The 26,695-nt window shown below is 41.2% G+C and overlaps 1 protein-coding gene across 2 annotated transcripts; it reads left to right on the top strand.

The window, feature by feature from the left end:
* Nucleotides 1-1,266: 1,266 nt before the first annotated feature.
* Nucleotides 1,267-25,724, top strand: smarcc1a (SWI/SNF related BAF chromatin remodeling complex subunit C1a). Of its 2 annotated transcripts, none has more exons than XM_023393420.2 (28): nucleotides 1,267-1,498; nucleotides 3,384-3,503; nucleotides 3,666-3,751; nucleotides 4,055-4,136; nucleotides 4,483-4,575; nucleotides 4,717-4,786; nucleotides 4,961-5,030; nucleotides 5,414-5,489; nucleotides 6,098-6,223; nucleotides 7,459-7,553; nucleotides 8,041-8,171; nucleotides 9,560-9,619; nucleotides 9,744-9,781; nucleotides 10,679-10,800; nucleotides 11,019-11,090; nucleotides 11,302-11,415; nucleotides 11,585-11,738; nucleotides 11,989-12,096; nucleotides 12,390-12,449; nucleotides 12,838-13,096; nucleotides 13,592-13,753; nucleotides 15,164-15,219; nucleotides 16,869-17,022; nucleotides 17,375-17,553; nucleotides 17,706-17,840; nucleotides 19,725-20,088; nucleotides 20,482-20,607; nucleotides 21,702-25,724. In XM_023393420.2, exons 1-28 carry the CDS (start codon nucleotides 1,313-1,315, stop codon nucleotides 21,791-21,793), a joined length of 3,390 nt encoding a protein of 1,129 aa, XP_023249188.1. In that variant the 5' UTR covers nucleotides 1,267-1,312; the 3' UTR covers nucleotides 21,794-25,724. The 2 variants fall into 2 exon arrangements, with proteins under 2 accessions (XP_023249188.1, XP_023249187.1); XM_023393419.2 differs by having other exon boundaries at nucleotides 7,435-7,553.
* Nucleotides 25,725-26,695: the final 971 nt, after the last annotated feature.

Here is a 26,695-nt window from a genome sequence, read left to right as displayed (position 1 = left end):
TGTAAAATAAGAGAATAATAATATTACTGATACACTGCCAACTGATTCATAAAAGGCATGATGACCTGGTTTGATAAGATAAAGTGTGTCAGTGACTGTGATACGTTCAGAATAAAAGGATTAAAATAAAAAGATAATGCCACTAGCAAAGTTCAATGTTAACAGGTTTTCCATTTGGTTTGTTAGCCTGCTCATTTCAAATATTCTCAGGTCTTCAAAAGCTAAAAGGACAAACTTTATATGTTTTTCAGTCTGAAAAAGAACAAGAGCATATATGTAACTGTTTTTCTTTAGATTGTGAAAAATATTTATTAAAGCTTTCAGTGAAACTATGTTGGCATGTTACTAATTACATTTACTCAGGTACTGTCCTTAGTGCAATTTTGAGTTACTTTACTTGAGTATTTCTATTTAATGCCACATGATACTGTAATTCCACTCTACTACATTTCGGAAGGATTTATTTCGTTTTACTCCACTGCAGTTATTTGACAGCTGTAGTTACTTTACAAAGTAAGATTTTAAAAACTAAACAACATGCATATGTGAATAAATAACCAAACATGCCAATCAGAGTTTCTCTTTCTTTTATTTATTGTTATTTGGTTCTTTTTTGTTTATTTTGCTTTTTTAGGAGAATACTATGAAAAATATGTAGTATGTATGTAGCAAACTCAATAACAATGAATCTTAGGTTAGTGTAAGCTATCAATAAAGGTTAGCCAATAATACATTAGGCTATTTTTTCTGCAGAACGAATTCTTTTACTTTGCTACTTCAAGTCAATACTTTTGTAGGCTATTTTTACTTAGGTAAGATTTTAAATGAGGGACGTTTACTCTTATTTTTACTCTGTTATACAGTTACTTTTAAAGCACTTAATGTTTTTTCAATCACTGCTAATGATAGCAACAGGCAGAGGAAAAAAACGTAATCATCTGTTTACAGCCAAGCAAACAAACAACAAAATAGCAGCACATAAAAACTATTGATAAATAACTCAAGAGTAGATCAATAGAAAATGAGTTGTCATAGGAGTCAGCAAATATTTTAAGTGAGACTTTACATGTTATATTTTTAACACTTTCGAAAAAGACAAGAATGTGTTGTGTAAAAGCATAAAACGGTTATATTTAACATACTTTAGTAGTGTTAATTTACAGCAGCCTACATTCCCCATAATCCCTTTGATATGGAGACTCGCGAGACTTGAAAAGTGTCAACGCGTCTGCGGCTGCGCAATATCATTCGAAAACTTGCACGGTGAGCGACGCCGCGGAGGAGAAAGACAACGCAGTGAACAAAACACACAATGGCGACGGCGGCGACAACGGCAGGCGGAACGGGCTCAGGCGGACCGGCCACCGGCCAGGTCGGTGGCGGAACCGCAGTGGGACGTAAAAAGGACGGTGGCCCATCCACGAAATTCTGGGAAAGTTCAGAGACGATATCCCAACTGGAGACGGTGCGGCTCTGGATTGGAAAGCACTACAAGAAGGTAAGCTAGCTGCCCCGCTCCTCCATTGATTTCTATGAAGGCCTGAGTCCCGCTGGCACAATGGGGCGCTGATGTCCTCGTTAGCTTCAGCCACACGAAACTAATTGTGGTGAAGATTAATCTATGTGTGCAAACGTTTACTTTGGTTATGAGTAACAGCTTGTACACGTTTAGTAAAAACGTGTAAAACACTCCACGAGGTAGACAGACTGTAATTTTACTTGAGCCGAGCTGTTTATCGCTTAGCTAGCTCGCTGTTAGCCAGCTAACCATCCGCTCAGTAACGTTACTAATAACACAATCACAGGGAAATGATTACAGAAAAGCTGCAGATGGACGTTGCAGCTACAGCAGCTGTTGTACTCAAATTCGCAGTATTTCTCAGTTCATGAGTACTGCAAAAGACCGAGTAGCTAACCAAATGTTAGTCACGGGACACCATGCATTCAAACAACTTGCAGTGTTAGCTAGATAAGACTTAGCATGCCTTTTTATTCCCGCTCAAATGATCTTCTTGCCAGAAAATAATAATCAGATCACTGTGTGCATTTGTGCAATCGTTATTCTGTGTTAAAGAAGAAGCAGTGTTGAGTTTTGTCAACACGGTAGCATATCAGACTGTGTGCAGACTGCACTCGCCCACTTAGTTAGCCAAACAAAGAGTGGTCCCCCTGTCTCTTCATGCTTTCATTCAAGCCCGCTGACACGCCTGAGTGGGTTAAATCGAAGAAAACAGAAAGCAGTCGGTTTGAATTAAGTTACATGGGGGATTGTAGATGCAGTTCCGGAGACGACGCTACGTTTTTAACATAGTAGCATTTGTGGAATAAACATGTCAGCTTTGCTAACCCACATGCTTGGCTTGAGTTTGTTTATATCCAATCACTGTACCTAGTACAGTTAAGTTGGGCGTGTTTTAAGGCAAGACGCGCGACTCCTTGACACTGTATCTTGTTATAACAAGACATGACTCCTATGTTGTGTCTTTCTGTGCAGCACTCTCGCTTTTTGTCATAAGAGGAGTGAATATTTACTCAAGGCCAGGAACAGTGTTAATGTTTGCATGAGATTTGGAAAATTGAAGGACCCTTAACCGCTAGAATCTACCCTGCCATAGTGTCCTTAAGCAACATCCAGAATCCCTTTCAGCTCCTGGTGTGACCTTATGACCTTTCCATGGTTGCAAATGTAAACACACACTTTAACGGCCATTTCAAATTAAATGCACCTTTACCAAATAATGGCAACATTACATAATAATCATGTATCCTCCGTCAGAAAGTTATGTCAAGTGAAGTAAATTTCATTGTTTTGAAAAGGTGATTAATTCATAGGTGAATTTAAGTAATTGATAAATTATTTGGAAATGTGAATAATTGTTACCTACATTTAGAACTCCAATGATACATTGTCTGATTAGTGGGTGGATGAAAAATAAATTGGGAACAATGTTGATAAGGGTATTATTGCATTTTTCAGCAAAATTGTCAAATATTTCGTGTTTGTAGCTTGTTAAATGTTGGGAATTAATGCTTTTCATTTATAGTAAACTATCTTTGGAGATATCAGTCAAAGACATTTGAAGATGTCACCTTGATCTGTTTGAATTTTTAATTGGCATTTTTAATATTTTCTGACATTTTACAGACAAAACAATAAATGCATAAAGAAATCATCAGCAGCTTAATCTAATGAAAATAATTGTTAGCTGCAAGCCTATTTGTAGTCCCTGTTGAAGGTGGCTTTCCCCTCTTCATTGCTGACATTAAAGTTGTGATACTGTGTTGTTTGTGACCTGTTGTGCAGTTCCAGATGTGTGTGTGTGTGTGTTTATCGTTTTCACTAGTGTAAGTTAATGAATGCTTTTGTCTCGGTCTGGTTCCAGTATGTCCAGAATGACTCCCCCTCCAGTAAATCCTTGGCGGGTCTGGTTGTCCAGCTGCTGCAGTTCCAGGAGGACGCATTTGGACGCAGGGTTAACAATCCTGCTCTTACCAAGCTACCTGTAAGCACAACACACAAACATATCATATCATGTTTGCATTAAAACCACATTCATTAAGTGACGTTTGTGGCTAATGACATTCTCACTTGTGATATCGACAAAACCCATAGCTAGTAAACCCTAAATGCATGTCATATCCTGTTTCTTTCTCTTCTTTATCAGGCCAAATGTTTCCTGGATTTCAAGGCAGGAGGTGCTCTCTGTCATATCTTGGGGTCGGTCTACAAGTTTAAGAGTGAGCAGGGCTGGTGAGTTGACTTGTGGTTAACCTCCACTGATACAACTGCTTTTGACCCCAACGTGCAACCTCACATGCTTCCTGCTGCATTGTTTTCACTCATACAAATCTTACAATAATATCTGCTTCCTTGGAAGTCCTTAATTTATGCATATTCTTGAGGATTTAGTAATAGTGAATGGCTTTGTATCTTTGGATGCTGATTGGTGGGGTTAAAGTGATGTAACTCTGTAAGGACTTGGTACCCCAAATTCCTTTTTATTTACCCTTTATCACATTGTTTCTTTCACTGTTTTCTGTCCACCGCTCCCAGGCGTCGATTTGACCTACAGAATCCCTCCCGGATGGACAGGAACGTGGAAATGTTCTTAAATGTAGAGAAGAACTTGGTCCAGGTATGACCCATACTGTCATCACACAAGCTGTTGACTAGTAAACAGAGCAGTGTAGATGTTTGCTTTAGTCTCTAGATGTTTCTCTTTATATTTATTTGGACAAATTTTATTGTTCTGATTATAATGCGCTTGTAGAAAGACCTCAATAAAATGTTCAAAATTATCTGTATTCTTTCAACTAGGCTTCATTTGATACTGGTATTAAAGGCAGAAAATTACAGTTTGAGCTAACCAACATAAATCTGATGTTTTGAAGTCTTTTTGATCTGATCTGCATTATGTACCAGTGGTGTAATTATATTAAAATACTGTTTCTGATTCTGTTGTAACGTTCCTGTCCCTCCAGAATAACTGCTTGACTCGACCCACTGTCTTCCTGTCATCGGATATCGAGCAGAAACAGGCCAGTAAGCTCAAAGACATCATCAAAAGGCACCAGGTGAGCTCCAACATGATACAGCAAACTATCCAATGAAGAGATTTCTCAGTCAAGTAGAGAGGAGATGTTTCTAATGGCAAACTCTGTTGTATCTCTCTCTTTAGTTGTTTGTTATTATTTTTTCCCCTCTGTCCCCCGCAGGGTTCCATCACTGATGACAAGTCAAAGGCCACCCACCACATTTACCCTTCACCATCCCAACAAGAGGAAGGTAGGGTCGTGTTATCTGTAATTTATAAGTCAAGTCTCCTCTCATCACATAATATTTAGTGAAAAGTTCCTTTCCATCATTTTTTTAATGTAATACTCAGTGTTTCTTAAAGCCTGTTGGTTAGCGTGTGTGTGTGTGTGTGCATATGTCAGCATTGGTTTGTGTGTGTTGCAGAGGAGTGGCTTCGTCCTGTTATGAGGAAAGATAAGCAAGTGCTGGTGCACTGGGGTCTCTACCCAGACAGGTGAGCCTTTTATCTGCTTTTTCCTTAGCTTTTACCTGGATTTCTCCCAGTGTTTTCTAACAGTCTTTGTATATATTACTTGCTTTTGCAACACAGAATTTTATTAACACATTTTTATCATATTTTATGTTTGTAAAATCATTTCTATGAAATCGTCAATTTTAATATTAAGAAGTAATTGATATTTAAGCTGAAATAATAATATCCTTTCCTACCAAATAACAAGAACCCTCTCAGGTGAGGGGTAATCGAGACAAACTGTTTAAATCAGGTTCAGTGGCCGTTTGCATTCTGGGGCTCCTTGAGATGATTTAGCTAGGTTTATACCGCGTGTTATTTCATTGATATATCGATCACTGAGTGGCTGTATTTCGTTCCGTCAGCTATGATACCTGGGTATCAGTGAGCGAGGTGGACGGTGATGTGGAGGATCCTCCAAGCACTGACAGACCCTGGAAGGTGAGCACAAGAAGAGCTGAACTGAAGCTTTAAAATGGTATTTAGCATTGAAAATGAATACATTAGCAGTTAGTGTCAAGTCAAGCCATCCATTTTTTTAATTTACATTTTTTAGTGGCTTTTAGCTCTAAACAGACACACAGGATATGGTAGTTATGGCTGTTGCAGTGTTGTACATAGTCTTGTTATAGCAGAGGTTTACCACCTCCACTGACTCAGTAAATTATAATTCATAAAGTGTGTACATTTTTATTATCAGGGAAAGAGTGCAGACGTGCATTTTTGTATAGCAAATTCAATGCATTTATTGAGCATGGCTGTTGTTTATGCTGTCATATACAAACAAAACTGATCAGAAGAAGGTAAAAGAAAAGTAAAATGACTTTTAATATTTTGTGTTATCGTCACAAAAATACTTCACTACTCCTCCTCAGGTTTTTATCTTTCAACAGTGAATCAGTTCCACTGGGAAATGATGAAGAAGAATCAGGGCAGCAGTGTAAAGGGATGATTAGATTCCTGTGGGATAAACTGCGAATGATAAACAAGCCTCACACTGAGACTCAATCGTCGTGAACAACCTCTGTGTCATTCCCTCTCCCCATCAGGTCCACGCCAAGTGGGTTTTAGACACAGATGCCTTCAATGAGTGGATGAATGAAGAAGACTACGAGGTAGACGAGAACAAGAAGCCTGTCAGCTTCCGCCAGAGGATCTTCCCCAAGGAGGAGGAGGTTGGTATTGTGTTGTGTGAGTGTGAGTGTGAGTGTGAGTGTGTGTGTGAGTGTGAGTGTGAGTGTGTGTGTGTGTGTGTGTGTGTGTGTGTGTGTGTGTGTGTGTGTGTGTGTTTGTTTGACAGCATTTCTAAAGTTGTTCTTTTCTTGTCTTGAGAAGATTTCAGCCCCAGACAATTCAGGGTCTGAAAGTAGACTTGTCAGTACAATTTGAAACCAGACTCAAAAAACATTTCCCGATTGAGTCCCAACGCTAAACTTGTTATAACAGCTCATGGACCCAGTGTTGTATGGAAAGTTGTGGATGGAAGTTCTTTGAGTGACCAAATGAGTGTGAATGCGTGAGTATGAGTGTATTTGCTGCAGATTTGTGCTTTGTTGCATGTGACTATGCCCTCTAGTCTGGACTGGGCTTGTTGTTGTTGTCGTCGTCCTCCTCCTCCTTCGTCTCCGTCTTGCCTCTATCTGTTTGTTGCCCATCCTTTCCAAGCCTTTCCTCTCTCTTTGTCTCCTTCTAATGTATTTCAGGGTTTCTGTCCATGTTTGGAAAATAATTTACCAGGATTTAAAAAATGAGATAGTGTGTTAGTAGCTTACAGGAGATTTATTAGCCACAGGTTACTTCACGTTGCAAACACTTTCAAATGATTCCAATTAAAGGCCATTTGAAGAATTCATTGAGAGCGAAGACATTTTGTTTTATTTTGGAAAATTAAACCATTTTGTCTTGATAAATTTTCTGATACCTCATGAACTGCCCACATGGTTTCTGCTAACAATAAGCCAACTGGGCATGCAGATGTTTCATTGCTCCCACTTAATTTAATACTATCAAAATAGGCAGCAAATCAGAAACCTGCTTGATTCACAGGTGATTTGTTACTTTCTTCTGGTGCACAGCAGCCTAAGAAATGAATGAACAACCAGAAACTATAGTAACTAAACTAATATTACAAAAGTTTGTCTGCTAAAGAAAATTTAAATATTTCACCACAATGCACAAACCCAGAAGTGAAGGTTTGTGTGAAAGAGGACAGTATACAGGAACCCTGATCGTCTCCTCCACCGCCACGGCATCCCCCCCTCCCTGCCGTCGTTCTCCCAGCGCTTCCCCTCCTTGTGTGTGCAACCGTTCCATCCTCTCATTCTGCGGCTCTTTCTCTCATCCTCCATCCCTCGCTCCATGCGCTGCACGGGGTTTGTCTGATCAGTCTTCCCGTACACCCGATCGCAAGGAGCGCAAGGCCAACTCCGCTGGAAAGAAGAGGAGGCGCTCGCCCTCGCCGCCCAGCACTCCCGTCGAGTCCCGCAAGAAGGGAGGAAAGAAGGGGTAAGGAGGCCATTTCTTTTTATTGCAAGGGGCAGAGCAAAGAATTTAAGTTGGAAAATGAAAGAAAGATTAAATAAATGCTACAAATTTGTGTAAGTGAGCTTGGAGATTTCCAAACTAATCTTTAAATGATAAGGCTGATGTTACTCTATAGTTTTCTTTTTGTCAACAAATCTTATTTGGCAACGAAATAAGTGTGTTAGTCCATCTATTACTAATTTCTCACTTCCTTGTCCTGTCTGTGGCACTCAGTCCCAAGCTTATTGGCTCCTAATGAAGACTTTAATCATAAAGAGTATATAGCTTTATTTTTAAAAGAGGCTCAGCAGTTTCCTAAAACATCCGGGGTAGGAAACGTTACACATGCTGGACTATTTTCAGTTGCACATTCGTAGACATTTGGTGCTATAGTATTTCCAGCAGAAGGATGGCGGATACGGGCTGTGGGGGGACGTGACTTATAACTTAGTTCACTCTTTGGTGTCAGGAACCCCGGGCCTCACTGGAAGCGACGGGGCCACAGAGGCGAAGAGGAGGACACAGAGGAGGACATGACCAAGGATATGGACGACTCATCAGCTGGTGCCAGCATGGAGGAGGGAAGCATGTCCAAGAACGGTATGTGCTGAGTGTGGAACTCGTACTTCGATTTAATACATGATCAGAATGAATGAGCATGTTGAGGCAGAAGTTTAGATGAAAATGTCAGTCAAGAGCTTTGCTATTAACCGTATTGTTCTGGTCTGAAAGTCTTCAGGCAAACTTGATTGAAACATTGCATCAGTACATTCCCACCGTCTTTGCTTTTAAAGTGAAGTGAGCTACCATGTAGGATTTGTAGCTGGATTGTGTTCCCCATAAATGTAAGATTACCTGTTCCACTTGAGCTTGTTGTGTTTCTGTTTTGGCAGAAAATCTTCTTTAGTGTGTCACTGTTGAAACTCAAGGCAGAAAAACCAAACCAGACCAAAATATTACCAGATACATTAGTGGACGCTGATCATCGTCGCTTGGCAAGATCTGAAATACATTTTTTTTTTTAAATCGTACATTCGACCTTTATTTATACTTTAGAAGACATTTTTAGGATCCAAGTTTTCACTTCTGAAATTCAAAGCTTGCAAACATTAGTGAAGGAATGTAAAGCTCACAAATGACTCTGGGTTTGATTCGTTCATCTGATCGTTTTCTTTCACGTAGCCGTGTGCCAGTTCAGTACAGCGTGTATGGTGATAGGTGGAACCTCATAATGTAATTCTCAGATAATCGTCAATATGCAGCGAGTTCGTCATCAGGCAAAAAAACTAAGACATTAAAATTGTGAGTCAGTTTCCATCTCAAGTTGCACATCAAAGAATGAAAAATACTTTTCTTCATCCTCTTCATTTACCAACGTGTGAGAATACAGTTCTGTTTCATGAATCCTATCCTATTTTTCCATCCAAGTGTGGATATTGATCGGTCAGCTTTGGTGTTTAATCATCTGCATTAATTTGAGATGTTTTCATTGAGTGCTGTGTCGCTAATCTGTAACAGATCATTTAATAATCTTTAAGTCTGAGGTCTGTGGTGGCTTCTCTCTGATTCCCTGTGTGGTTATTGTGCACTGGGTAATAAGAATGATAAGAAAAAATCTCAAGACACGCACACACCGTGTTCCAGTAACAAAAGTAGGAAATCAGCCTGAGGATGTGTTTTTAAACAACCAGATATGAATTGAGCCTGATCTGTATTCTCCCTCCTCCCTGTAAAACCAAACACACAATCCTTACCAAAGATGCTGTCTGTAGACCAAGTCCCATCTGCGATGTCCCACTTTTACAAAAATCTCCTCCCTTTTCATTCCAACAGACACACTCACTCGCTCTCACTCAATCTATTTTAGTGTCCTCTTTTGCAAAGAGGTGCTGGTTAATGCCTCCAAGCCCCACGGCTGAATTTAACCCTCTTTGAATTTTCATTCTTTTTACCCCTAAGTATCTTTTTCTCTTCTCCTCCACACACAGCAAGTTCAAAGAAAGACAGTGAAAATACTCCAGTGAAAGGAGGGAATGTGGCCGACTTGGGTATGTATCTGTGACAGAGTTTATCTGTGTAGTTTAGTTGTGTATGAATTACATCATTTCAAATAAAATCAGCCGTATTGCAGTGTGATGCATTTCAATTGAAATCTGTTTTTACTCCCTCCAGATGACATGGAGAATGACTCTGTGCTGTCGGGTGGAAAGGTAAGACGACTGATGACTCAGACCAAATACTGTAGGGGTGTGTGAATGAGAGGGAGGGGGAAAAAGATTTTGAATATAATCATCGTTCAGTCTATGACATTGGTCAAATAGATACTCACAAGTTATGAGAGCCCAGTGTGATGCTGTCAATCAAAAGATCCAAAGGTTGGTGCAACCATTTCTCAGGTCTAGAATATAAACACGATCTATTGTATACTATTACATAGGAGCGATGTCTTTTGGGAGAAACTATATTCAAGTCACCTGACCCTTTATAATTAACTAAACAAGGTAAAACCGGCAAATGTTAGAAATGACTAAGCATGAGAAAAAAGAAAATTTTTTTTTTTTTTGGGCTAATTGTTCTTCTGAAATCTCCCCTAGTTTGTTCATTCTCTCTCTCACTCACACACACACACACACAAACAAACAAACAAACAAACAAACAAACAAACAAACACACACACATATCTTGGAAAAGTGGCAAAAATGGACCAGGGGAACAGTTCTTTAGAAATTCTAGAAAAAGTGTTTGAAAATTAAGTTTTTTTTTTTTAATATGGTTGATTTTTACTTTCTCTGGCTGATTTTAAAAAAAGGTGGAAAGGAATTTTGCCATTGGGTAATATTAATGTAGTGAAGGAAGTGGACTCTTGTTCCTAAATTACATACTGCCCCAAGACCATCTGAGTTTCCTTCCAGGCCGAGTCTTTCTTGATGCAGAGAAGCTTTAAAGAACTTGGAAAAGAAATCAAAACACCTGCACATGTATTTCCATTTAACAGAGCCATGAAACTTTAAAGTTCATAATTAACTACCTTTTAATGTCTCTCAATCGTGCTCACACAGCAGCACTCTTAATCATGCCGACCTGTCTGACTCTGTCTCTTTCTGCAGGACGATGAGGAGCAAGGCAAAGCTGAAATCAACCGGCTGATGGACGCTAGTGAGGACAACGTGACCGAGCAGACTCACCACATCATCATCCCCAGCTACGCCGCCTGGTTCGACTACAACTGGTTAGAGCTAGGAAAAATTTTGCTTTTTGTTTTCTCTTGTGAGATAGTAATGAGAATGTTAGGCCTCTGGCACAAATACCATGTGCTACAATGGAGACAACAAGAGGCGTTGTTAATCCCTAATTAAAGAGGAATGTTAGTGTGGTATTTTTACTTTCATTTAAAATCATTTCCTACCTACCTGATTTCTATTTGAATTTTCTCTCCTTTCTTGGCAGCATCCATGAGATAGAGAGAAGAGCCTTGCCTGAGTTCTTCAATGGAAAGAACAAGTCCAAAACTCCAGAGATGTGAGTTTTTATATATATATATACGGTATATACACACACACAGATAGAAATTAGATTAAACCACCAGACACGTTTCACATAATATGTGAAACATGTCTGGTGTAATTTATTTACATTATGTAATTTTTGTATGACGCGTTGCTGCAGAACCGAAGTGATATCTTTCCCTGTCGTGCTTATCTCTTTGTGGTTCTTCTCAACCCCTCAACAGATACCTGGCCTACCGCAACTTCATGATCGACACGTACCGGCTAAACCCTCAGGAGTATCTCACCTCCACCTCCTGCCGCAGGAACCTGACTGGGGATGTCTGCGCCATCATGAGGTGAGACGGGTCCCATGAGCATGTGCAGTCTCAGGCTTGGATGGGTCTGTGATCTGTCACTTTCTATCCTCAGAACGGCCTGGCACGGTGAAATGGAATAGATAAATACTGCAGAAAATGCTCGAAAGAAAGTAAAACCATATTAACTGCCGTTGCCGTCTGTCTCTAGGGTTCATGCGTTCTTGGAGCAGTGGGGTCTGGTGAACTACCAGGTCGACTCCGAGAGTCGCCCGCTGCCCATGGGCCCCCCACCTACACCCCACTTCACGGTGCTGGCTGACACACCTTCCGGCCTCATGCCCTTGAACCACCGACCCCCGCCGGTAAGGATAACTTGAATAACTTGAACCTGATTGAGTGAGGAAAACGGTCCCACGTAGATTTTGAAAACTTTAGTCGTTTATAAAACAATAAGACAAGATTTTACAGCTGAGCAATATAAATGTGTATAACCTGGTTCAACCCAGCGCATTATCTTCATTCTCAAAAAAATAGGAAACACAACATCTTTACACACAGTGAACAATGCAATGTGAACAGTGTTGATTCATGCGCTGTGTTTCCTCCCTCTAGATTCCTCCTCCACAGCAAATGCCCAACTTTGCAGGCAAAGACAAAGACAAAGCCATCGACCTGCAAAACTTTGGCCTTCGCACCGACCTCTACAAGAAAACCCTAAAGGTCAGCAGCGCACGACCCACTCAACATCCTGAATATGTTTTCAACAGTTAATATTGTGCGATTCTCGGGTCAGATGATTTCTTAGTATTTCTCAGGAGGTAATAATGGAAAAATGGCAAAACAAAAGTAGTAACATGTAAAATATCCTTAGAAAAGCTGAATTTTAAAATTTTTACCTTTTTTCGGGGCAAAAATTGACCCTCTTTCCTATTCCACATGCGATACAGTTAATAAACTTTCTTTTTGCCTCATTACCAATGTTTATGTGATAATTTGGTTTTGGTTCCCTACAGGGTAAACCAGTCACCTCCACCAGGGAATGGACCGAGCAGGAGACTCTACTGCTGCTAGAGGTGAGTCCCACGGGACAAAAGAGAAGGAACCTGTTGAAAAAGTGTCTTCCTCCATCTCTCTTTATCTCCCCATCCTCTGCCTGTCACCTTGTTTCCTCTTTCCTTTCCTTGCTGTCTTTGCCCTCTCTCATCCCCACTTGTCCCCCTCGTTCCTCCTGTATGTCCATCTTGTGTCCTCCCTCCTGGTTTTTTATAAATCTTTCCTTCCTTTCTGAAAGCTGACTTACTTTCTCTCCCACTTTTGAATGACTTCCCTTCCACAGTATTGTAACCTTCCTCCTCTCTCACTCCATCTTACAACCCTTCAGTCTGTACCTCTGTCCTCCGGCTCCTCAGCTGCTTTTCCGATCGTTAGACTTGTGCACTCACACCCTTCTCCTTCTTCCAGGCCCTGGAGATGTACAAAGACGACTGGAACAAAGTGTCGGAGCATGTCGGTTCACGCACCCAGGACGAGTGTATCCTGCACTTCCTGCGGCTGCCCATCGAGGATCCGTACCTGGAGAACAATGAGGCCTCTCTGGGCCCTCTGGCCTACCAGCCCATACCCTTCAGCCAGTCTGGAAACCCCGTCATGAGCACAGTAGCCTTCCTGGCCTCTGTGGTCGACCCCAGGGTGGCGTCTGCTGCTGCCAAGGCAGCTCTAGGTGAGAACCGAGGGGAGGAAGCTGAAACTGCAGCTTCACATCTTTGAAATCGGTTAATGAATTCTGCGAATAGATTTTTCCTATGATAATATGATAATTTTTACAATAAATATCCTTTATTACATTTATTTTTAGATGTAAATATTTTTATTTGGTGATCACAAATATGACTGTACCTGTAATATATATATATATTTTTTAATCCTACAAGTGAATTCAGTATAACTTTATCTCTGCAAGTGCAATTGCATGCAGTAATTTGTCACTCAGATCAACAGATAGAGACACGATAGATGGGAGATAAATGAAAAAAACATTGTTGTCACTCAACTAAAAACCATTAAAGGCTATAAGCTTAAAAACTATAAACTACTTGAGGAAATGGTCATGAGAAAAAATGATTCAGTAATGCACCCATTCTAGTATTTACCAGTTTGTCTGTTATGACATATTTTAGTTGTTTTGAGTTGTAAATGTATACATCTCTGTCTACAGAGGAGTTTTCCCGTGTGCGTGAGGAGGTGCCGGCTGAGCTGGTGGAGGCTCATGTGAAGAAGGTGCAGGAGGCGGCTCGGAGCACAGGGAAGGTGGACCCCGCCTTCGGCCTGGAGAGCAGTGGCATCGCTGGCACCGCCCCCGAGGAGCCGGAAAAGACTGGTGAGTGAGCGTGACGAGGCGTAGACAGGAGCTGAAGTCGCTGGTTAAGATCTTCCGACCAGCCTGGAAAAACCAATAGCCAATAAAAGAAAGTGTTAAATTGTGTTAAACTTAAAAAAATAATGAAATAGTGTTTTCTAGGAAGTGTAGTTGTAGGCTTAGAACTTGTAATATTTGATCTTATTCAGAGGTTTGGTGGTTTGGTCTGTTGTGACATCTGCAGCCACCGGAGGGCAGCACATGGTAGCAGTAGCACCAGCAAGCTTTTGGGCAGAGAGAGGCAACATTGATGGCAGATTATTGGTGTGTGTGTTTGTTTGTGTGCGTGTGTGTGTGTATGTGTGTGTATGTGTGGAGACCACGGGAGGTATAGACAGTGTCATCACCTCCTTTTATTTTCCTCTAATTATCACCTGAATATGAGTCAGTGGTGATCAATCTGTCTTGACATTTGAAGACAACACGTAGTTTTTGACCAGCAGGGGGGTGAGCAGTACAGAAATATTGGTGTGTGTGTGACTGTGTGTGTGTGAGAGAGCATACTGCCGTGGTAACCAGTGGATTAAAACATCGGTGGCAGATGGGGCAGGAGAGCGAGAGGAGGGAGAGCAGAAAACTGGGTCATCGCACTCTACCATGTGCTCATGTGTCTCTCTCTATTTCGCTCTGTGCTTTCTCTAAATATTTCTCTGTCTCTGTGTTTCTTTGACTTCTTCCTCTCCCACACACACACACACACACACACACACATAATAGCAATCGTTTATTATACCTGAATGAATGCCCTCTAGAGCCAATGTTGCAATCGATAAGCTTTAATGCTCCCAGTGCCTCGCCCGGGCCGAAGTACTCACACAATCAATATTCAAACCTTTAACACACGCTCAAGTGCACTCATGACATGGTTTAACACTCAACCATACACATGTATTCAGCTGGTCATGTGCGTGTGTGTGTGGTCATTTCGTGAGTGTGTGCAAATCTTGTGCACACTTCACACCCATCCCTGTGGGCCTGTTCACTTAAAATGCTTTTGACCTTAATTTCCTCTCTGGACGTACTTCCCTCAAACGCTTGTGTTTGATAGTGTTTCACTCAGAGAATCAACAAATGCATTTTATTTATTTATTTATGTATATTTTATGCATTTATATCAAACAGGGCGACATGTCTCTGTTATGGATGTGTCACAAGTGTATTGAATTTGTTGCGTAATCTGTGTGATTATACATTCATGTACGCAATCTCACCTTGTCTCTTGCTGTTCTTGTGATTTTGACAGCATAAAGAATTAATGAGGGAGAATTGGTTGCAATGAAAAATTAGGCTACAACACATAAATCTGAGATCATCTTAATTACTTTATTTCTATGTCCTGAAGCTAATTCTTCGTCACACTGTCACTTGCAGAAACCACAGAGCCAGAAAAGATGGACACTGACACAGACTCCCAGCAGGCCGATAAGGTAAGACTCTTCTATGTTCCCATGTGTCCTGCAGGACGTGGACATCCTGTTTTAATTTGGGAATGAATGGTATAATATATTAAAAAAAATTATAAAAAAAAAAACCTCTGCAAATGAAAAGGACAAGACTGGGAATAAATTATATTTCTCTCTTTGTCAACAACAAATTGCATGTAGAGACTTATGTCTACATAAGTCTGCCAAAAAAACACTTTATGACTTTCCTACCTTGTCTGTGGCACTCAGCCCCAAGCCCAGGGATTCCTACTTAAGACACAAGTCTTTTACAACAGGTCACAAATATATTAAATTTAAAAGTTCCTCAAACAACTGTCAGTTTTAGCAAACCTTACTCAAACAGGAGTAACACTGTACAGTTGTCGGGCGCTATTTTCAGTGGCGGATTAATACACAACTGTGTATGTGGGACTGAGTCAAAACAAACTGCTGTATGTGTGTTCATGGTAATGAAGGAACATGTCTCCTAGCTCAACAGTGTGGCTCACAGATGTCCAGTGACTGTTCATATAGAGCAGGTCTAGACTGTAGACTGTATTTACAGAGAGCCACCATGAGCAAGCGCTGAGCACAAGGTGTGTTTTTTACAGTGGAGCTCTAAGGCGCAGAGGAGCCGGGCTGAACAGACAATATGTCTTTTCACGGGATTTGTTTACAAATATGAAAAATACAGAATATGACCAAGTTTATTGTATTATTATAAACTGAATATGGAAGTATGGGTTCGAACTGAAGCATTAAATGTCACATGAAAACCTGAATGCAGCTAAAAAAAAAAAAAAAGTGTGAAGATTTGATCCCTCAAAATATCAAGACTAAGTCTCATGAGTAATTGTTTTGACAATATTAGGAAAATAATCTCACTTAAAATATAATTGTGAAATAACTTTAGAAATGTCTGTGAAGTTATTTGTTCCTATTCTGTGAAACAACCAAATCTCTGAGTGGACCAACAGTTAGAAACATTTATTTTAGTTTATTAAATATTAAGTTTGGCAGCTTGTTGTAGTTAAAAAAAAGAAAAATAAAAAATACAAATTTTTCGAACCATTTCATTAATATTGACTTCAGTATTTTTTCAACACTCGTTCTCTCTCCCACTTAGTGTTTAGTTAATTTTTCCACTCGTCTACATTTGGTCCTTGTCTCGTGGTTTGGAAAGGCCCGGCGGGAGAATTTAATGGCACTTTGAAGCGTTCACATTGTCCCCACTCGGCTGGGCCGGCTCAGTGGTTAATGGCTTCCTCATTAGCATCCATTAACCAATGTCAGACACTTTGTCCAAATCACAGTGATTGTCCCCAAAAGTTAAGTAGGGTCATGATAGGATCTATTCCACGTGCCCTGAGCCATCACAGCATTTAACCGCTGAGCAGCTGCTTTTACCTGTTGTGGTTTTGCAGTTGTTTGTTTGTCACTTGTCAAATTTTTCCCACCTTTTTTATTTTCTTAGTTATGTTTTACAAAGGCTACAACCTGTTCTTTTATTTTCCTCTTTAAGCATTTTGCAACACTCAATCGTACGTCCAATCTAAAGTCAGATCTCATGCAGACTTGTAACATAGGGCTTTGTCTTTACTTCTGGTGACATTGTCCATTAATTGTTGTTTGCCTGTGTCTTAATCCTTCAGGCGGAGTTGAAGGACGAGGCAGAGAAGCCCAGTGAGTCTGCAGAAAAGAGTGACAAGACGGAGGCAACAGAAAAGGTGAAGAAGGAGGGAGCGGAGACATCGGAGCGTGAGGAGGAGACGGAGGAAGCAGCGGAGGCAAAGACGTCTCCAGCAGGTAACACAGAGTCATGACGAGATATAAGAAAATGTCTCACACACTTCAAGTTCCTCAGCTTGAAACGAAAACATTTCATTAGTTATTAGCTCCAAATTAAATCTTTTAACTATTATTTTTATTGTTGCGTAACCTGCCAGTTATTTGCTTGATTATTCAGTTATTTCTTTGGTCCAAAAAATGTCAGGAAGTTGTCAAAATCACAATTTCCTTAAGTCAAGATGATGTCATCAAATTGTTTATCTCCGATCAACAAACAACAACCCAAAGAGATTCAGTTTACCTCAAAATTTGACAAAGATATTCAGGAAACTCTCTACAGTCCTTAAATCTCTGTCTCTGTCACTATCAGACAAGGAGAAGGAGGAAGCGATGGAGACATCATCCTCAGAGCAGGAGAAGGATAAGGAGGAGAAGGCAGCTACAGAGGAGGGCGAGGACAAGAGGAAGAAGCTGGAGCATGACATTGGAGAGGGAAATATCGCCACGGCAGCCGCAGCTGCTCTGGCATCTGCTGCCACAAAAGCCAAGGTGAGACTGCAGCAGAGCTGACTGGAAAATCAGACTTGCTGAAGTGTGTGTTTGCTGGGGTTCAAAGTTCACTCAGGTTGGTATTTAGAATATTTTCCCACAGTGTTGTACCAAAACCCTCACTCTCTGTCTCCCTGTTTCTTTCTTTTCAGCATCTGGCAGCCGTGGAGGAGAGGAAGATCAAGTCGCTGGTCGCTCTGCTGGTGGAGACCCAGATGAAGAAGCTGGAGATCAAGCTGAGGCACTTCGAGGAGCTCGAAACCATCATGGACCGAGAGAAAGAGGCTGTAAGTCAAAGAGACGCGGTGATCTCTGAATGTCGAACTTGAGATTAAGAGTAGATGTTTTCAGCCAGCAATAGCCCTGGACAGCTAGGAAAGATGGCACTGTATTAATTATTGCACGCACTCAGTAAGGGCTCTCAGCTGTGGTTATTAATAATGAAGGTGGTGTGTTAACTTCAGCTCATCCTGCAGTTTGAAATCACACCCACACTCTAAAGTGTAAAAATATATGAAAGTCTGAACGTAACACATTCCCAACCAACACAGATTCAGTGTCATTCTGATGGTCAAATATGATGTTATTATTGTTATTATGAAACACTCACGACGGTGTCCTATAGTCTATATCCTCACTGTCTGTCAATGATCATTTTAGGAGCACATTTATCAAAATAAAGATGGCGGTTGGAAATCACAATGCAGTTACAGATTGAGGAAGATGCTGTAAATTGTGCTTCCTCTCAACAACAGAACAATATGGATGAAAAGGAAAGTAGTGAATTAAAGTACAGGTTTTTGGAGTCAGCAGGACTCTGCCACACAGTCCTACTTCTGTGGTGGTTAAATTGGAGTAAGTGGTCAGTAAATATTTGGAATTCATTGGCCAGTGTTGGCCAGTGAACAAGTTGTTTCCCACTTGATCCAAACGCTCCACAGAGACTGAAGAGGAGACACAGAATTACTTCTTTATGAGGGGACTGAATTGCAAATAAAACATTTTCCAGAGCATAGCGGTTGTAGGCAAGTGAAACTGTTACCTGCCTCCACAGGGCAAATGAAAAGCCCTCAGCTGTGTGTGTGTGTGCGTGTCCTGCCCCTGGACAATCCCCGGAGACGCGACTGAGAGTGTAAAACTGTGTTTTCGCAGTGGAGGCATCGGGAGCGTAGCCCAGTTTCACAGCTGTAAATAGTGCATGAAAAGGACTCTGGTTTACATAAGCTTTCTGAAGACTGGAGAGAAACCAAACCTCTGCTGCTGCCATAGGCTGTAAAACACAGAAAACAAAACCAAAGCTCCACACAGAACAACAAAGAGACACAAGACAGTTTTACACAGGCTGTACATGCTCTCTCTTCTGCAGACATGCATGCAGCCACTGAAGTGTACAAACCTGCTGCGCTCTCGTCCTCCTGAAGAATATTGTCATAGAGCTCTGAAAGAAACGTGAACATCTTTTCGTCTTGTAAGATTCGAGAGCTCCACCTCTCAACCTTCTGCTGCCGCCCTAATACAAGACAATGGAAACTGTTGGCAGTGAGGTCTGTGGATTAGACAGGCAGTCAAATTATCGTACAGTTGAATCAACAACTCTCTAAATCAGCTTCAGTAAAAACTGACATTATAACCTTTATGATGGTAGGATTTATTGCAGGACTTTTGTTTTGGACTGCATTAGTTTTAACTAGGTGTTGCTAATCAACTGCCAACTGAGTGTAAATTATTCAGTCTCACAGGGTCTTGTTGAGTGCTGCAGCTGAAGGGAACACCAGAGCTTCTCATTTAAAATACAACACGCATACATGTTTTTATTGCATATAAAAAAATTGACATTAAATGTTCATCGTTGCAAATAAATCAAACCACACATCCCCATTTGAAACAATTTTGTGTCGTATTATATCTTGTAAGAATCGCTGTTTAAAGAGCCAAAGAAAAATAAGTGTTGATATAATCATAGAAGATAAATGGGATGAGGAAAACTTTATTAAACATCTTCCATGTTCTTTAATACTAACTTTCAAAGGATGAAATGGGGTTGGTTTAAATTTCAGTTTGGCGTCCGACCGTACTTGATTAACCACTGTTCAGGCGCTCATCCACCAGTCGATGATGATTTCCTGCCAGTTGTTCTTGGTGTTTATCATCATCCCTCCGTCTCTCTGCAGTTGGAGCTTCAGCGGCAGCAGCTGCTCACCGAGCGTCAGGCGTTCCACATGGAGCAGCTCAAATACGCCGAGATGAAGGCGAGGCAGCAGATGGAGCAGCAGGCTGCTGCCGCTGCCGCCGCCGCCGCTGCTGCGGCTGCCCAGGCCCAAGGACAGGGACAGGCCCCTGGATCTGGACCCCACTCTGGGCCCCCTCAACCAGGCATGCACCCAGGAGGACCCCCACCCCACCACGGAGGACCAACCCCACACCACGGAGCACCTCCTCCCCACCACGGAGGGCCACCACCCGGCGCTGCCATGCACCCCGGCTACCCCCCAATGGGTCACCACCCCATGGCGCCTCACCACCCAGGACAGACAGGTGAGAGATGAACACAGAGAAAGTGTGGAGGGAGGGATGAAGCAAAGAGATGGAAGACCAGCCATCTATTAAAACAAATAAAGTTATATGTGAAAAATTATGGAAATATAAATACACTTAAATATAAGTACTGGGTGATAATTCGTTCATTCATTTCCAACTTAATTGCACTTGAACTTATAAATTGGTTGAGTTCTAATTTTATTTGTGTAAAGAAAGGTTAACGGCACAGTTAGAAACATCCCTCTAGTTTGAAATAAGTCTCCTTGCTATTGTTGAAACTCTGCCACTTCCCCATTAAAATGATTCAGACTGAACAGCTCCAGCTCATCCTCTCCGCCAAACAAATCTCCACACGTCTGATTTGTTCCTTCTGTAATTTCTGCTCTGCAGGACCGATGGGACCCAGCCAGCCGATTCCTGGACGTATGATGCCCGGCCCGCCCTCTGCCGGCCCCCCTCCTGGCGGCATGCCTCCCATGATGCCCCCACGCCACCCCGGAGCTCCCAACGGCATGTGTGAGTACAGTCCACCTTCTGCCACCATGTCTCATCGTGTTTGAGCTGTGTTTGTCTCTGTGTTTAAGCTCGTGGTGATCTGTTTTTGGTGTCTTTTAAACCATTTTAATTCACCAAAACTTAAATTTAAACTGTGGGGATGTTTCTAGAATCCAGTGTTTACACCACAAACAACCTGAGAGGGAAAAAAAAAAGAAAAGAAAAGGTTTCTGGGAATCCAAATATTACATTGACCCAGGAGCTGACAGCTGGTATTTACTTTGAATGTCAGCTGCAGCTAAATGTTTGGGCCATTGCTGCTTATTAGCATCACATCACATACCAGGCATGTAGATCGCTTTGATTTCTCCAGTGTTGTCGAGTCTGCAGCCAAACAATAACTAAAATCAGATCAGACAGCCGCATAAACACATTGTTTTCAATATAATAAAGATTTGCCAACATCTTCTTCTATAAATTGTCTTTTGGCAGATGAACCTATTTGACATCAAAGCTTTCCAGTTTTATATTATTGGATTAACATTAGTAGAGGTTTTCCAGCACTTTTATGTTGATATTTTGACAGCGAGGCAGACGGATTAGAGAACATTGAATGGGTGTTAGTTGCTCTCTATTTTTCTTCAGCAATGAGATTACAAATATTGAATAAGGGCTTTCTCTCTCTATAACATCTACTCCGTGTCTTTGAACTTGACTCGTGAGTGTATTTGAGAAAAATAGTGACCTCCGAGCTGGATCCGGTCCCAGAACAAAAATATTTGGCCCCAGTTTTATGGCTGAAGTTGAAGCTTCACTTTCATAGTACAGATTATTACATTTTAATATTCCAACAGGTAATACTAGATGTTGAAATGCAAAGATTACATGAGTCTGAAAACGTAAACATTATTTATTGTAGCAGAAACTCTTTGCCTTCTTTGCTGTCTTCTTAAACATTTCATGACCCTTTATGTTTGCCTGGCTGCCCTTTGGGACGGCCCCAGGGTGGGACGCACCGTCAAGTCTCCACAGAGTCACCTTTACTCCATCACCTGCTTCTATCTCGCTCTAAAACCAGCATCTCTCTCTCTCTCTCTCTCTCTCTCTCTCTTCAGACCCTGGTCCAGCACCTGCACAGCCTGAGGCCATGCCTGTAGCTCCTGTGGGTCCTGCAGCGCCCCCGAGTGGACGAGTGGCTGACAACTAAGACCTACACACACACACACACTCGCGCAGACACACACACACACACACAAACAAACACAAACAAAAGCGCGCACACACACACAAAACTAACTCTGTCTTTGAATCTCGGCCCCCTCTTTGATGGCCTTTGCTACTGGCTCGATATTTTGTCCTCAACAGTCAAAACGACCATAAACTTCATCACAGGACACACACACAAACACACACTCGCACACACTCAGGGTTCAGTGGCAAGGGTAACCCAATTTTTCACACACACACATCCAGACTTCCTCTCAGGGCACAGCGGCAAGGGTCGTGTAGTAATAAACACTGTTTTCTGCTCTGTTGGGCCACATGGAGGCTGGAGAGAATGAGACTGTACAGAAAACAAAACAAAGAGACAGAACAGATAGAAAAAACCTCAGTCTGTCTCAACCTTTTCTCTTTCTAATGCTGTTTTAAATGACACTGTAACCCCCACCCGTCTCTCTTAAACACACACACACACACACACACACACACACACACACACACACACACACACACACACACACACCTCTTCTTGTCTGGTACCTCTTTCTCCAAGCCAAACACTAGGGGGAGCTAGTGAGACCAGACGGCCAGTTAGATGTGCAGGGGGGTGTGTGTGTGCGTGTGTGTGTGTGCGCTCTGAGCAACCTGAGCTGTAACACACAAACGCAGCTGATTCAGAAAATAATATAAATAAAACACACACACACACACACACAGAAGGGGGGGGGACTTAGCCTGCCCTCGCTCTTGTCTTGTGGAGTATCTACCTCTCGTTCCTCTCTAAACGATACACTGTAGTTCTTTGCGTGTGTGTGTGTGTGTCTTTGTCTGTGAATGTGTGTGTGCTGAAGATAGATGTGTGTTTGATGGTGGTTGACTCGTCCGCCTCCTCTGACCACGTTTTGTATCTCATGTAAGTTATTAATGATTAAGTTGAGGTACAGAAATGTGATGATCTTGAAGATCAAAAAAAAAAAAAAAAAGTTACAAATTGGACAAACAAGCGAAACTCGACACGTTGATGTTGGTTGAGGACTTTTCTGGCTTGTGGATAGAAAAAATGAGAACTAAAAGTCGTTTTCTAATATAATTCATCTCTGTCTCAACTGCTTCAGCCGAACAAAGATGGCATCTGCAAAAACTGCTACTTACTCAACCGGCTGCCATCTTTGATTTAAAGGACGAGGGTTCACGTTGTGAAATGGGTTTAAATAGTTTGACTGTTTGATTGTCTGAAGACGATCTTCCAAAGTGCATCAGGTTTTGTCTAATTGTTGACAGAAACTGGCTTTTTTTTTGTCTTAATGAATTCAAAGCATAAGCCTGGCTTTATTCTATATTTTTAAATCTTTAGAAACGGCTCATAAATGTAATTTCATCGTTTAAAAAAAAAGCTAAATCATTTCCTGAAGTCAGCTGAGAACTGAACTTTTGGCAAACATCATTCAGTCGGTAAGAAATGGTGCATGTTGTTGGGACTATTTTCAGACGAGGATTAATATACGTCTTGTGCTCCAGTGAGTATTTCTGACAGCAGGATCGACTGGAGCTTTAATACGTTAAAAGCATTAATGCAGAAGTCTCAGATCTGATGACATGAGCGTTCACGGGTCTCGGTTAAAGCGTCAGAGGAAGGTCAGACAGATAAACACACCATCATTCACACCTTCTGTCACACTGACCACAACACTGTAACACACACACACACACACACACAGAGAAACGTAAGCTAAGCTGAGGCTCACACTGGAGGCTGCGTGCACACACCGACTTGGCCAGACCCTGCCACAAAGCACTGGACAACCACACACACACACACACTCACATTTAAACACACACATACATATAATCTCCTGCTGACCTTCACACAGCCTTTACAGAGAGGGAGACGCTGTGATGCGGCTCGACTGAAACATCGGAACACGAACGACGCTCTTCCTCAGCGCGGTGGGCTTGTAGATGTTTTTAGGTGCTGATACTGTAGCGAATAAACCCCCCCCCACCCCACCCCTACGCCTCTGCTCAAATTTCTCCTAACGCCTAGTGCTGCCTACCTCGCTAACCCCACCTCACACACGCCTCTCCACGCACTGACGTCTTTTGCTTTTTAGCCACGTAAAACTTAGCAATATCCTCATTCCTGTGTATCAACCTGTTTGTGGTCTGTACACTGAAAAATACTGGGCTACCAACGAGAAGCAATTATGATTTCACAGTTTAGTCCTTCGTCCTGTGATGTTGAAGTAAATAAAAACGTACGCAAACAAGGGAAACAACCACTGAGCTGAAATTAGTAAATCGATTTAGAAAGTTAATCTGGAACTATTTTAGTAATTATGACTTTTAGTCGTTTCTTGGGGGAAAGATGATCAGTCTCTGGTTCTAACGTCTCAAATGTGAATGTTTGCTGGTTTTCTTTGTCTTATGAAATAGCGAAGTCAATGTCTTGTGTGTTTCGGACTGTTGGTCTGACAAAACGAGATATTTGAAGATGTCATCTTGGGCTGTAACAGCCACTTTTCACCGTTTCAAGATATTCCATGATTGATCAAGAAAGATTCATGTATAATGAAACAGTCGTTGGTTGGTCGTCGTCAGCCAAAGAATTGTTTAGCCAATTAAATGTCGTCTCGTCTTAATTTCCAGGAATCCAAAGTAACGTCTTGAAAACTTTAATTTTGTTCAACAAACGGTTTTAAAACAAAGAGAAGCAGCAAATCCTGAGATTCAAAGATGGAACCAGCAGATATTTGGGATTTTTACCTGGTAAATAATTGATCATTTAGATTTTCTGTCGACTAATCGATTAATGAGCTTGACGGTTCATTCTTGACCCCCGAAAAAACAGTCGAGGCTTAATAATCTCGCCTCAGGGTCCATTTAGTAGCTGTTCTGGAGCTTTTGATCAAGTGACACAGTCTTTCTTAGCAGATGCAGCTCCAGATAAAACTGCTGAGGAAGACTGAGCGATGCAGTCGAAAGCTCCAGAACAGCCACTAAAGGACCCGGTGACATGATTGTTTTGCCAACTAAGCGGTTAATGTTTTCAGCTCTACATAAATATATATATTAAAAACACAAACATTGCTTTTTATATTTGTAACTCAGTTCCCTCCAACATGTGACTTGAATTAGCTTCATACATTTACCGTTGATTTAGTTTAAGATGCACGTTGACGCCAAATAGAGAAACTATTCTGACAATAAAAAGATTATTTCTTCTTGATACTAAAGTAACATCGTCTTGCACCTTTTCCACAGTCGACACACAGTTTAATAAAAACCGCAAATGAGGTTGTTTTGATGTGAAGTCTGAACCCAAACCACTCCTGCCTCCGCACCCTTCGCTAGCACTGTTAGTATCTCTGCTACCTCTTCCTCGTTCATCCGCTAGCTACCTCTTCTTCTAGAAATCTTCCTCTCGCTATCTGCTACCTCTCTGCGCACCCCTTCGCTACCTCTCGTTCCTTTCTTTTCGTCTCCTCTTTTCTTTTCTTTTTTTTTTTTTCTTCCCGCCCACATGACTGCTGCGTCACCGACTGTCGCCCCTCATCTCTCCGTCTGTCAGAAGAAAGAAAAACACACCAACACACGTACGGTCGTTGACTCTCACTCTCATTCACCGCGCCCTCCTGTCCCACATGCAACATCTTACCAGGCTTTGTTATGTAATATCACTTAAATATGACGGGAATCCCCTTACATATATATCTTTAATCGATACTTTTTTGTGTTCATGGTAATGTATTTTTAAGAAGAAGTTTTGTGTAGATGGAAGTTATGTTATTTGGAAGTTTGTAGCATTTGTTTTTCCTTTTTTTTTTCTTTTTTTTTTTTTTTTTTTTTTTTTTTTATTTTGTATGGGGTCTGTTGGTACTTGGACCTAGACACTGTCGAATAAACTGTGTTTTGTATGAGCCTGATGTCTCGGTTTTTTTGGATAGGCACATTTTCCTCGCCACTTCTTTTATGAACCTGAATCTCGGCATGTTCACGTTTCCCTGTGAGAGAAACCAGCGCAGCGGAGAACCTGTTATACTGGCCTCTGGTTTCCCTCCGTTTCTTTTTACTGTTTTTGCTTCACTCTCACAAACAGCCGTGTGATATGGTCGACAATAATCTCAGTTTTTTATTTTTTCATGTTGATACTTATTGATAAACACATTTATTAGCATTAGTGTGGAAGCAAAAGCATTTAACGGGTTTGTTTGACCTCAGCGATACACACACTGTGTTTAGGTGAGAAATATAAATAAACATGAGATACCTTCTAGGGGGGAACAATCATTTACTTTGGAATCAATAACTTTAACGTGCTCTGATATTTTACACCTCAACAAAGCAACAGCAACAACAACAACAACGCTCTTAAAGAAGTGTCAAAATGTTCCATCAGGCATAAAACTAATAAGACACAGTTTTAAAGGGTAATTTAAAAGAAAACACCTGCACTATTAGAAAAAGGTCACCTGAGTAAACTACCCGTTAACAAATACCAAATAAACACTTTAAAGTGATTTCCGAGAGAGGAACAACGTATTTAACAAGTAAAGCACCGTAAAACTAAAAAAAGTGAAGTTAACAGATGGATTTAGGATTTACACTGTCACTGTTTTCCATTGTTTTTGACAAACTGCAGGAGAAACTGGATTATGTGTTTGTGTGTTGCCTTTGTGTTGGGATTAGGGACGCTGCCACAAAGCATCTGTAAATCACACATTTTAGTGACATCACAGGCTTAACCAGCTATTGTGGAAATGTGTGTTTCCCCTTCTTACTTGGAAAATGGTGACGTCTACTCGGATTTCTTTTATCCTTCCTGGATCCTTTATATTGTGGAGATATAAATGATTTCCACATAATATTATTTGTCTTTTCATATTGGACT

The sequence above is a fragment of the Seriola lalandi genome, unplaced genomic scaffold (genome assembly GCF_002814215.2).
Source record: "Seriola lalandi dorsalis isolate HSWRI2012SDOR001 ecotype SW California unplaced genomic scaffold, Sedor1 jcf7180002054934, whole genome shotgun sequence".
Lineage (NCBI taxonomy): Eukaryota > Metazoa > Chordata > Actinopteri > Carangiformes > Carangidae > Seriola > Seriola lalandi.
The sequence above is the reverse complement of the archived record's forward strand: the minus strand, read 5'-3'. Positions and strand labels throughout refer to the sequence as shown.